Genomic DNA, 14,349 nt, shown 5'->3' with positions numbered 1-14,349 from the left:
TTTAAAGATGGAGCCAGGGGGTCTCAGGGGGCGTTTACCGGGATATCTATAAGTAATAGAAAATGACCGATATATTTTTCGTTGTTCAGTTTGTTTACATAGATATTTTATCTGCCTCATTCGAAGAATGGATATATTAACTAGTAATTAATAAAATAATATACTAGACGTAATTTCTCAAAAAGTTAGTTTTATTTTAAAATTTATTGAATGGATGTCCAATCACATTTTCTAGAATTATATACAATACTTATTTCATACCAAAATTCAATATTATAGATATTAATGTAATCATTGACAGTCTTTTATGGTGTACGAATTCGAGTCTTTTACTGAAGTTAGTTTCTGTATCTTTCAGGGTAAAACTTCAGGCACTCAAAAAGCGAGTCCAGCTGGCACATCAAGTACAAGCGTATCCCGTACTGCAACCCCAGAAAAGTCTGCTGTTCCTTCAAGGATGAAGGCATCATCGTCCGATTCGTCACGGACATCATCTCCAGCATTCCATCGAGTTTCTCGTGTGGCTAGAGAAGGTGGACTCTTTGGATCAAATACTCGCCCAGTCACTCCGACATTGATCAAGAAACGAGACGCTACCAAAGACAAAGCCGGAACAACTAAAGACGAACAAGAAACCTCAACGAAAACGAAGGCTTCGCCTGGGAGTTCACAGATCCCTGTAGCAAAATCACTTTCTCCAGAGGCAAAAACGGCGAAATCTTTCTCAAATGAAAAACCCGAATCGAGCGACAGTCCACAAACAGCCGTTGTGAGGTCAGATCTAGCTAGGGCTCGCAATTCTCCCTCTCTGGGTCCGCGAACCTCGGGTAAATTTTCTAGTGATCAGCGGGCGCCATTCAGTCCTCTTCGGGATAACAGACTAAGATCATCAGCTGTGTCATCGCCGACCAAACCTAGAGCACCGTCGCACACTAATTCACCAATGAGGAAATCAACTAAAGTAGGTGATTCGGCGTCTGCGGCAAAGACGGCTAATAAAAGCTCGTTAGCAGAAACTTCAAAGAAACAACCTGCCAAGACTGATACAAAGACTGGGAACCAAGAAAGAGGAAAACTTACACGTTCAACAGGATCTGCCGTACCAAAGCGAGCCACAAACACGAAGAACCAAATTGTTGTTGAAAAATTCCGACGACCATTATCACCCAAAGTGACTGAACCAAAAGGTCGCAACCAGATAAGTCCCAAAAGCACTCGAGATGGAAGAAATATCAAGGATTCCGGTCGCCCCGCGACTCCATCGGAGAAAGGAACCAGATCTACTAGACAAACCACATTGAAAGGGAAGCAAAGTGCAGCGAACGGAACAGTTCCAAGTGGATCTGTTATAACTAAAAATAAACAGAATACAAGTTCGGCTTCTTCATCAACAGAGAAGACCGAACCAAAGCCTCCATCTGTAGGGTCACGATCGGGAACTTTTCTGAAAGATGAACCTACTATTCTGAAAAAGCCTGAAGTTGAAAACGTGCAAGAGCAATCCTAAATGCAGACAGCATTTATTGAAATAATCATAAATTAGGTTCACCTATTTACTGTCTTCATTATTGCAAGTTTCCAATAAGGATGAAAGAGGTAAATATAAGACTTATTGCGGTAAGTTGAATATACAAGTGCATATGTGTGTATAGGACACAGACAATTTTGTGCGCAGTTATCTTAAGGAAAATAAAGACTAGTGACAGGATAATAGAGATAAGCTTGCTACTGAAAGTAATCTCAACTCACCAAAGAAAAGATCTACCAAAGGCTTGGATATGTTCAAAGAATATTTAAGGAACTATTTACTTCTAACAGATTATTTTTGTTGTTAAATATTAAGTAAACATTCAGCTTGTACATACAGTATATGAAGAAAGTAGTACCTAGTATTTATAAGGCATTTATTGCATGAAGAATGAAATTGTTAGCTTTATTTTTTGTTGTTTTTACTAACATTTGTTTGTCTCATGGCCATATGTTTATCTCGTTTACATTTATCTCAACGTAGTTACTTTTGTATGTAGGTATTTATAATATTACTGTAACCAAAAGCTGCTGTTAATTGTTAACTGCATTCGCCAAAGAAAGCAAAGAATAAATCCAAAGAATTATTTATTCATTATGTATCAACTTCTGAAGTTTTTGTTGCGTACTGTAAAGTGAACCTAGAAGAGCAATAGATATTTAATAATAGCTGAAAGTAGTGTACAGATTTTTACTAAAGAATTCTATTGCAGGCATTTACTTGTAACATAAAGAGTACATGCATAATATAAGCAGGAAAATATTTGATATGATTTTTTTGTTTTGTAATTCAAAGAAAGAGAATGCTTAGTGCCATAAGACGAGGAAAAAGCTTCAATGTGAAATAAAGATATTTGGTAATACTCAGATTAAATGCTGAAATCTTGAAAATGTGCGTAAACTTTGTGAATAAAGAATATGGTACAGTCAGAGGTTGTGTACTGAAACAAAATTTATACGTTCACATCCGAGCATTTATTAAGGCTTAGTGTTACTATTTTAAAACATTATTGTGTTACCTGAAAGTATGAAATGGGAGAGAAAAGGTCTATTAGATTGTCAATGTCTGCTTGATTATAATTGAATTCTTGCTGACTTTACGAGTAAAACGTAAGCCTTGCTAATGATTAAAGAAAGGCTTTTAATATTTTGGTTCTTTTGTATAAATATTTAATTTAAATTTCTAACAAGTTTTGCTGACTTAACTAGATGTTCCTCAAAAATTGGTAACGATTATTATATGCGGAAGCAATTTCCAAATCAAATAAAAATTAAAGATAACAACCGTACTTTAATTGCTTCCAGGATTCAAAATGCGAATGTCACAAACTATTTCGTCCAGGGCCGCCATGTGTCATAGGTGGAAAAGACAAGCAACAAAAGAGGCACACCCTTTATATCGTAAATCTTGTCATTGTCTTTTCCACTTATGACTATGTTTAGCGTCACCGGACGAGTTATTAGATTTGTGATATCAACTGTTAATTTTGGAACAGAGTAAAATTTTTTTTCTTAATTTTTTTCATTTCATTATAAGGATTTCTCTACAATGTTCCATTATTTAGAAGCTCAAGAATCATTTAGAAGCTTACAACAGTTCAGCAGGCCTTTTTAAATGCATACAATGCTATAGTGATAACGGTTGAGGCACAATCCAGTAAACCTAAAAGTCAATTCTGAATTTACACATCAGTATTGTGAATTAAATTGTTAACGGTAATAAACACGTTCATTATTGAAGAAAGAATTGAATTTTTCCTGGCGACGTGATTTTAGTAGATCTTTTCTGGCTATTAGCAAGTGAAGATATTGACATCCGACGTTTCGAATGTAGACATCACATTCATCTTCAGGGCGACAGGGGACGTGAGCAGTTAATGAAGAGACTGGGGACGTGAGCATGTATATATGATGAAGACTTAGGGGTAGAGCTATGAATGAGGACTTGTGATATGCTGAGGGAAATGCTGGTTTCTGATTGGCTGAGGGATGCTGGCTTCTGATTGGCTGCTGTTGTGGCTACGAGAAATGTCTTTGTTGAATGTCTGTTTTTGTTCTGTAAATGCTCAACAGATAGGGCTGAGTTGAAACCCATTGTTTCAATTGAGACTGTTTCTTTTCCATGAGGTAGCTATGACTTCCTTTATTGTTCTGTTTATTGTTGTTTCTTCCTTTATTATTGAGAGGACAGTAAAGGAAGCCATAGCTATATCACGGGAAAGGAACACTCTCAAAAGAGACAATAGGTTTCAACTCTGCCCTATCTGGTCGGCCCTTTTCAAGAACAGAAACAGATATTCAACAAGGCCATTTCTCGTAGCCACAACAACAGCCAGTCAAAGGCCAGCATTTCGCTCAGCCAGTCACAAGCTCCAATTCATAGTTCTGCCTCTAAATCATCATTACATACATGCTCACGTCTCCGGTCTCTTCATTACAATCCCTGAAGATGAATGCGATGTGCGCATTCAAAACGTCGGATGTCAATGTCTTCACCTGGCTGATAGCCCGAGAAGAGTTACTAAAAACGTTCATTATTATTAGAATATAAGCAACGTAGTAAATTGTGGGATTTAGCATGGAACACTGTTAATGAAATTTAAAAATGGAAAAAAGTAACACTTTGTAAAGATATGAAGAGACGGAAAATTAAACTACTTACCAAACTCAGACAATATCCTAACACGCTCAGGAGTTTTAAGAATCACGTCACTTACTTAAAATTTTGATTTCTGAAAAATCTTTGCCTTCAGGCTTTCGGATCTTTCCTGGAGTCTTGAATATAGAGGATAAAAATAACAGTGAAAGAAATAAAAACTGTTGAGGGTTAAAGCATTTGTATTTTCAGAAAGGATCAACAGTGTTTTATCGAGGAATGCATACATTAGTTAAAGGGGTCAACAAGTAATTCGATGTGTACTTGTTACTTGGGTTGGGAATAAACATGAAGTGGAGGAGATTAAAATAACTTGTAGTTAATGGAATAATTTGGAGTGTCTACAACCAGAGAGTTAGTTAGATGTAATTAATTTCTGTCGAGGAATGACACTTTTTGTTCTAAATAAAGGGTAATTAAATATCAGAAGGAGTCAGAGTATTATTAGAGCATGTCGTTTTAAGTGGAATGTAGTTAGCGTACTGAATACAATTACAAATATATAGGTGTTTTTAGCTTACATTCTTTAAGTGGTTTATATCTAAGCTCATCTTATCCCCTGAACAACCTATCACTTCTACAAAAGACCATAAAGGAAACATAAAGGAACGAACTTAACCTAGAAAGAGCATTGAAAATGTACCTTGTCCTTTAAATTGCTGAAGAGACACCACCACTTGAATAGTAACAGCAGCAGTTGACCCGGTATTTTTTCACTTCCATACTCCGTTGAATCCATTCCTTTATATTTGATCGATGGTTTTATTTCTTTTACTATTATTTTTACTCTCCATGTTCAAGATTCTAGGGAAGAGCCAGAAGCTTGCAGGTGCAAGGACATTTTCAAGAATCAGAATTTGAAGGGTGATGATTACTTACCAGCGTTGACCAATTGTCATATTTTCCTTACAATAAGAAACAAAATTGTAAGCAAGGTAATACGTTTAAGATGGATAATTTTGATAATTTGTATTAGGTTGTTGACATATGTCTGAATATTGGTAAGCTTTAATTGAAGATAGGAACAAAATGTAGTAGTCTGTATGTCTATTTCAGTCCACGATGCAAGGAAAATACGTATCTTCGAAGATAGGTTGTTATAAGTTGCATAACATATTTCAATGTATGTTTCACAATTCAGGGTACTTATTTTTCACTGAAGACGAGATATTACAATTCAGTCAAATCAAGATTTCTGGTTTCGCTTAAATCCATTACCGTTCGAAAACTCTTTTATGTAATGAAAGGTTCTGCTGATTATCAGCAGGAAAATGGACCATGAGATCCAAGTAATCTTCTAAATATTATGTGGAAAATGGGTTTCAAATTTCTATTTCATAATTTCAAAATGCGAACAAGTTAACATCAGTGATGTATTATTTCGCGCCAAGAATAGTTTCAGTATTTGGAAAGATGCAAATTGCAGTTTTTAACGTAACTAGTCAAACTTCTTTTGTTATTATAGAATGATTTTGTGTTGTTATAGACCTTAAAAGGAGTAAAAAGTCTTCCAAGAGGCACAGGTCTAGCTGATTTCGATTTGAAAGTAATAGTTCTGAAACATTGTTTCCCAAACTTTATCATCACTGTTATCACTGTAAAGTCGGAATTAATTTTTAATTTATAGCAACTTCTGTATATTAATCACTTTTCGTTATTAAATCCGTAAGTGACAAGTTGAAAAACGCTGTCATAGTGATTTTAAAGGCATGTGAATATTTCTTTGTAAACTATAAACATCAGTAATTTTACCATGTAAGTCAGCAAGAGTTCAAATAAGATCTGTTCTTAAGATCACAAAATGTATCGCTAATGCAATGTTATAGTACAATCTTTTGTAGCTTTGAATTATTTATTAATTTATTTATTGCCAGTGTGGTATTCACTAGTCAGTGAATTGTTTAAGCTAGTCAATGCGGTTACTTTGAAAAGCTAAAAAGCACAGGAATAAAATTAGGTTATACTCCTGGACATTGTTATTCAAACACGCATCACAAATTTACTCCCATAATTTTTATTATATTGAACTATATTGAGAGGAAATGAATGTATTTTTCTATTTATCTGCTTTTTTCAATATTTTTTTTTTTTTTTTTTGTTTTGTTTTGTTAAGTTCAGCTTATATATGGATTAGTTTTTAAATGCTAAATGACAAAGAGTATTTCGTTTCATGAAATTTTACTTTCTGTTATTCTCTGTATTTATTATCTTTATTTTAATATTGTAAAATATGTAGTATCAATAATTTTGTGGTGCTGTGGCATAACATGAATATATTGTAAGTCAGGAGGTTAATACATAGAAATATTTATTCAAATAAGACACTTAGCATAATTTATAAGTCTATTTTGAGTTACCTCAAATATGGCAAAATCAAATTTTTGCTTTAAGCCTATGGTTATGCATTAAAGTACAAATGATACACAGAGGTAAATGATGAATCTGAGCCCTAGAATCGAACTTGCGACTCTGTGCACTAGTGGTGAGCGCTGAGCAATTGAACCACTGTATCCTCGCCGAATATTAGTAGCAGTGTTTATTACATGCATTTATCATGCTTACATTTCAGGCACTTCAAAATTTACAAAATGCATCTACAAAAGTTTTACAGCATCCTTGTGGAGAAGATAGAAAATATAAATTCCGTGTTTTGCCTTTATATTTACTTGCATTTATTCCAAGAAAACATTTTTTGTTAATTCTTGTTTATATTCTTAGTTAGGAAGAGTATTGTGTTAATAGATACATAAAATAATGTTCGAATACAGAAATCGAAGTGGCTAGTGTTTTGTATTTTGCGTTACGAAAAGAGGGTAATCACATAATAGGTTACGTTACATGTTAGAGAAGACGTTTCATATAATATTTCGTGTAAGTTTTAGTTGAAAATATTTATACTAATTTATAATGATTGTATATTTCATAAGTCCAATTTACAACTCTTTCACATGTAAATATTAAAATCTCTAGTTGTACTTTGAATTAGTACTTTTTTTTTTTTAAACATTTTACGACGTCTTCTCTAGAAACTAAGAGTAGCAACATATGTAGTTCCAGCAATATAAAATGACAAAAAAAGAATAACCAAACTTTAGAATACTGCTATTGATAACCCTGTTAATTTGTTCGAGTGCGTCAAATGCTGTTATGAAAAATTAGATCTCACATTTCTACTCCACTTCACTTACGATATAAAGGATTCTGGCCAGTAACACGATAATCCAGAAAGCAATTACCATTCATAACGTGAGGGAAAACTCGATATTTCACTTCTGAAGATAAAAATATAGGTGTTTGGTTATTTATAACGGTAGGCCAATATATTAAAATCTGTCTATATTTTTATAAATAGAATCAAAAGATACCCGTCTGCTCTTCTTTACACTGTTATACGGATTTATAAGTCATCGATCGTCAAATTTTCAGCTGCCTAGGGTGGCAGCATTGTCAAGGTATAGGTAAGAGAAAGGGGTTTAGTTAAATGATATAGGTAACAAATATGTACACTAACATAAACACAGGCATTTTGAGGTCACTAATATGAGTTTTCCATAGTGTAAATGTATCATTGTGCTTTTTTTTTTTGTGGTTTGTGACGTTCGTGAAAGTGTGAATGTTGTTATTCCAACTTCTGTCCAACGTATCTTGTCGAAGGAATTTAGTCTTGATTCCCTCATACAAATGATAAGGTCTCGTATGGACTATGAAGACTTTTTGATAGCTTTATCAATGTGTTTTGTATCTTTTAAGTTTTTTGAAAGACCCTACGTTAGAGCATCGTTGTTACATCATCAGGTTTTCGAATAACCTTAAAGGTACATTATACAATATTGATAAAGTGCAAGTTATGAAAAATATTCATTGTCCGTATATATAAAGATATTTTTCATTCGAACGAAGGAATCAAATCTAAACCCCTTCGACACGGACACTTGGTACAGGCTTTGCACCACCATCCCCATAAGAAGCAACATAAACTCTTTCCAGCCTTAGAACAAAGTAGACATAAACAAAGCGAAATGTATTACTCCGCGGCTCACACGTGCTTCGGCAGCCAGAGACGTGAACAGCAAGATCGTCTGCTACCTTACTGTCGTCGCATAATTTCCACAATGTTAAGGCTATAGTTGGTTGATAATAATTAACGCACTCACACTATATTAGAAATGTGTATTTTCTTATATAAACGAGCTTACCGCTGTTCCTGTGTCCTCTTTTGTGTTTTATAACACGAGACGAAAATGGATTATTGTCACATATCGTCGTCACGAAACTCTGCATCCTACTATAATTTTAAATGAGTGGGGTAGGCGCGCGAACGCATACGCATGCGCAGTAAATACTATATGTCCAAATACGCGTGAGGTTGAAATAAAGCTACATCTGTTGTTAAATATTATATATATTGCGTTTATTATCACAAAATGCAGGATAAATTCAGATATCTTTATTTGAAATTATTATTTTAGTAGGGATTATATTGCTGTAGGATACTAGTGCAGTGAGTCCAACAACCAATCACTGGTCATCGGCCCACTGGTAGTCAGGTGGGTTTGTTTACATCTACTTTTTTCTAAGGCTGGAAAGAGTATAGTAGCAGAAGAGTTTTACACTTTGGAGAACCCATACTAAGAGCTTCAAAATGCCTATGTTTATAAGTTATAATGTGCTAGTGGTGACTATGTTTCTGTGAAGGCAGCCGAAAATTCGACTATTCGTAATCATTTAATAAATCTTAACAGTATAGAGAAGAGCAAGGCGAGTACCTGTAGTGTTTCTTGATAAACCAGCTCTTAAAGTGATTTTACACTAACAACTGTCTATTTTGAATTAATCGGGTATTCAAAATTATTACACGCTTGCTCTCTATATGAAAAACTTTTACCGAAGGATTAATATTTATTTTTTATATGTATGTTATAAAAACAGAAGTAAGAGTTTTTAATAAAGAGTTTCGTTAAAATAAAATGAAGAAAGTAATGCCGTTGAACGACTTCCAGCAAGTTTCGTGTAAATTGAGTATGTGTTTTACTTTAAGACTGTGCTCTAATTGGCCATTTCCTTCAAACGTTATTGAGAAAAAAAAATCATGACAGGACAATCAGTTTTGAACGTAGTATAGAAGGGAAGATGCCACTAGATAAAATGGAGGAAGTATGGGTTGAATTTTGTATCACAGTGTTTCCCCAAATACATCAGGTGTGAGTAGAAATGTAGAATCTTAAGTTTTCTCTGTGTCGTATACCAAGTAAATTTTAATAATACTTTATTCCGCTAATTACATTGTAACTTGGACTGTACTAAATAACATATAGTGTTTTGCATTATTTCATTTTCGCCCATTAGTAGTGTTTGGAAAAATCTGTGTGGTAGAGTCGTATAGACTAAAACATCCCCATCTCCCGCTTATATTGAGTGGATGCTTTACTTCTTGAGTTGACAGAAACAGGATTTATTTTCCCAAGCCCCACTAACCGAAAATCTGACATTCAAGTTCCTTTCAATTTAGCAGATTTTTTCTCTCAACAGAGAGATGTTTCAACTCCACTAATAATAATAATAATAATAATAATAATAATAATAATAATAATAATAATAATAATAATAATAAACACGAAGTGTTGTTAGGTAGCTCTATTTCAGTATAATATTAATGAGAAGTAACTGTATCTGGGTACCTAAAGCTAAATTTTACTGTTACAATGGCAACTATGTTCAGTAGTGAAAGTAACCAGTTGTACTCATGTTCCTCTATACTGAGTAGCAAGGTAATAGTTATTACTGAAATGTAACACCTCAAGAACTTGGACAGTTGAGAAAAAAATCAGCATCTCTTAGAAGAGCAGAACAAATAAATAATTTACTTTAGATGAACGTTCTGTGTTCATTCATTCTGTGATTGCTACTTAATTTCGGTTCTGTTGAACAGGCTCTCATATCTTTGTTTCTACAAAGAAGATAGAAATTTGTCTGTACATTAAATCATTCTTCTGCTATTGTGCCCCACTCACTTCTCCATGACACTAAATTAGTTTAGTGTGTATTGAAACTCATATCTCGCATTAGAGAAGGTAATTATTTGCGATAATCATTTTCGCTGCAAATCACACTCATATGCGTATATCTCACTGAAGGACACAATTTAATTTGTGACTTTGCGGAAATACTTCCAAAATAATTCCTCTTCATATTATGTTGGTTTCTGTAAGTTTATCAACTCAAACACGTTTGATTAATATGGTTCGACTTTGGGGAACGTTTGCACAAATTATGTGAAAGGTTAACTGCATTTTTTTCCATTTCCATCATTAGCATTACTCTTGATTAGTTATTGAAATTATTTGTGTGTCTTAGTAAAATAGATTGAAGACTGTTAACACATTCCAAATTATCTTCGTACATAATAAAGGGTTTGGGAGGCGGTGTAAGTTAAGCTTAAAGCAAATTAGACTAGTAATATCAAAGATTTTCCTGCCTTAGAAAGGCTAACATCTTGCCACCACAAAGAATTCTGAGTACTTTTAGCAAATTATTTGTAAGAATTAAACTCATTCTTTATCTTGTAATACACTTCATCTATTGTCCCTTAGATCAATATCAACTTCTCTCAGTGTAGTTGCATAAGAACTGTGTTATATTTCATAATAGCAAACTAAACTTTTTTTTTTAAACGTGCTAGGAAACTGAAGCTCATTTGTGTTCCAATTTTATGTTCACAATATATTAGATTAAGATCTGTCTTTCTGACTTAATAAAACTGAACATTTACTTTTTAGTATTGTGTTTAGGCCGATTAATATATGTAGAAAATAAAAAAAAAAATTAGCTGTCGAAAATGTTGAAACAGGAAGTTACTAAGTAACGATTTTGGATAATTTTGCAGGAAATATGTATATTGTATCAAATGCCTTTTGCATTCTTAATTAGAAATTCCAATGAAGGCATATGAGCCTCAAAATACAGTAGTTAATTAGTTTTGTAACAAACTCTCTGTAAGTAAAAAAATAATATATATGTTGAAAGTTCCATGTAACTATTGTAAAATATGTATAAAAACGTTTCTTGCATTATATGATTTAGCACAACATACGTAATAAGCTCTTTGTAAAGTAATGCAAAATAAGATACATCAAACAAAAAAGAAGCTGTTATCTTGCGAATGATTGCTAAAGAATGGCCAGTATATAAAACACTTAAAGTTGAGTAACATGTGTGCCAGCTTTTCATACGCATTACTTTTGATAGTTCATGTTTATAATGTGGAAGAATTGAAGTTTTGGTGCAGTGACCAAACAGAGACAGGTATGTGTCAGTGTGTGGTCAAGATGATTTTACAGACTTTTTTTTTTTTTTGAAATATTAAGATCTTATTTAAGTTAATATGCCCAAAATGAACAAAATTGTGCTATTCGTATAGTTTTATTTATTTATTTATTTTTTGTTCAAGGTATGTGCTCGTTACGCATAGTAATACAAAGGTTGCTGTTTTGATGAAGCAACTAATGAATTATTTTCTGTGTACTAATAAGTTCAATTTTTAATAGCACATGAAAGATAGACGATCAAGATGTGAATTTCGATAAATCGATATATCAACCATTATCTTGATTACAGTTTCGTTTTTAAATTCAATTTCATTCTTCTTGGGTGTTTCGTTAAGAGACATAGCACAGTGATATCTGTATATATCGTGATTCCTTCGAAATATGAGATTGCAGTAAGTGTGTATTTTGCACGAGTGTAGTAATAACCCGTTTTATGAAGCGACGTCATACGTAAATGGATATGGGTAGAAACTACCCAAGATTTTTATGTAGTCGGTATTTTTCTACCCGCAAATGTCCAAATAACTAAGTGTTGACTTGAATGACAACTAGTTACTGTATAAAATAACTCTTCTTAAGTATGTCGCAGGCCAGATTTTTGTTGAGATGAATGTGTTCTATAATTATGCATATCGATCGGAAAGGAACGGAAAGTATTATTGTTACTCCATGTATCAAATAAGCGTTACCTTCATTAAGTATACTGTAAGTTGGAGTATCTGGAAATTAATATTACTATCACATGTTACAGTTAATGAATGCACATTTACCTTCTAATCAAAGAAATATAATTAACATCTTAACTAAGGAAATGAAGAATGAAAACTCCACTATGCCAACTTATCAACATCGCCGAAGAGGTGTTGCATCGTACATACTCAATTATCTATGGATTTTTATATAAGCTTGTAAAGCTATTTGGATACAAATTTAAGCCTTTAAGCTATGCTCAATAGTTATTGTTATATTTAAACTCTTATTATTGATTACGAAGTTTCTGAATATATTATGTCTCATCATTTCTGCTTCAAGTTTTGTGATACAGTTTGTTGAAGTTATTTCATGTGAGAAAGCTATCTTTAAGTGTATGACTTCTGCTGAATTTTAAGGTATACGCCTGACGATAGCATATGAAATGTATACCAATTAATTATGAGTTTTACAGTATTTATCATCTGTGTCAAGCATTACGTGTAGCTTTTCTTTTGACCTTTTTGTTCGTATAAATTTGTCGAAATTCACATCCAAGATTATTTTTTTTTTTTTTAAGTATTTCGGAATTCAGTTGTTTAGGAGAGAGTTTGTTTTATTTACAAGTACTTTGATGTAACGAAGTACACAGTTTTGTGAATTGGTTTCTTCACTGTATGTATTTACCAGAAGCATTTAATTCTTTGATTTTCTTCGTAACTGAGATATAGTTTTATTTATTAAAATATTCTTAAGTAAGAAGTCTTAAACTGCTTTTGTTTATCGGTAGTCATAATTTATGTTCACAGATACAAATAAGTCTGTCTGTATTTGCGTGAAAGCTGATAAAAGTAACTGTCAGTACCTGTGTTTTTCGATATGTTTTGCGTTCGTAATCAATGTAAAAGAATAAAAGAAAAATAAAGTTTTTTGGTTACTTTTGTATAATGTATGAAATGAAGTATGCGTATGAAAGTAAATGAGTGAAGACATTTTATTCGGAAGTACAATAAGGCAATAAGTTAGGAACTACTTTAAATCATTTTATTTGTGTTCAAAATAATAGAAGAACAATGTTGAAATAAGAAATTGTAATAGATTAACTGAATTAAAAGTTTTTTTTATTTTTTTATTTATTTATTTATTTTTTAACTAGAAGTATTGGTTTGTGTACCTCAGTATGTATGATTCTAGGCAGTCATTCAACGTAATATTTAGAAGTAATTTCATGCATAAATACCTCTGCCTGTCTTGATCTTTGCTGAAATTTTAGTTAATTCTATCGAAATATTTGTGCCTCAGAGCAATGATATTCTGTTTTACATTCAGGGCAAGAGCGAATACTTTTACGTACAATGCATTCTGATTCGTAGATTTTTCACACGCGAAGAGCCATAAAAGAAAAGAAAAAAGAAATACAGGAAACAGCAGTTATTGTTTTCTTTGACATTGCGAGCTCTCAGTGTATGTTATTTTTGTTTTTCTTATGTGTTAGTAACAAGCAGGTATTTGTTATGAGTTGTAAGTGCCATGTGTTTTGTTTCGTTGGGTGTTGTGTTTCTATTGACAAATAACTGTATGTGATTCAGTTTCTTGACATACATGATTTCTAAACTATGGTTAAAATTCATGCACTAGTAATAAAAAGTACATAAATGATCTGGGTGCTAGAAGTTCGGATCACATTATTATTATTTATTTGTGTTGGTATACTACAAGATAATCTTTGTAGTAATATTGAAAGTTCATTTCATTTAAATAAATGTTTTTTTTTCTTTCTTTTTTAATTAAAGTAAATTTAGTTTCCCTATAATTTATTGTGCTTCAAATATTATAAAATTAATATGAACTAAAATGCGTTTAGAAAACGATTTGTTGCTTCACTTATTGCGGGTAAGGCAGCTTAACATCGTAAATGATGATGACGTGTTTACACGTTATGCGGTAGCAGAAACACAGTGGGCTTGACGCGTGTAAATGTCACATTTGATTGAATCTCATCTAGATACAGAATAATTAGTGCTAATTTTGTACACTTTTAAAATTTAAATAAAGTAAGAGAGACAGTGTGGAAATTTAAATACCGATTGCAGGATCGCGAGCAGGCAATGAAGGCGTGGTTAGAAAGTGGGAGACGATGTTGGAGATAAG

General features: G+C 32.9%; 1 protein-coding gene across 1 annotated transcript in view; it reads left to right on the top strand.

Annotated features, from left to right (window-relative positions):
* Positions 1-13,990, top strand: part of LOC145674288 (uncharacterized) — a 228,508-nt gene extending 214,518 nt beyond the window's left edge. Inside the window, exon 12 of the mRNA XM_081744142.1 lies at positions 359-13,990. Within this exon, the coding sequence (XP_081600268.1) occupies positions 359-1,507 (1,149 nt within the window). The 3' untranslated portion in view covers positions 1,508-13,990. The remainder of the gene's footprint in view (positions 1-358) is intronic.
* The last annotated feature ends 359 nt before the right edge of the window (positions 13,991-14,349 follow it).

This window comes from Thermobia domestica, chromosome 17, assembly GCF_964235325.1.
Source record: "Thermobia domestica chromosome 17, izTheDome1.hap1.1, whole genome shotgun sequence".
Lineage (NCBI taxonomy): Eukaryota > Metazoa > Arthropoda > Insecta > Zygentoma > Lepismatidae > Thermobia > Thermobia domestica.
The sequence above is the reverse complement of the archived record's forward strand: the minus strand, read 5'-3'. Positions and strand labels throughout refer to the sequence as shown.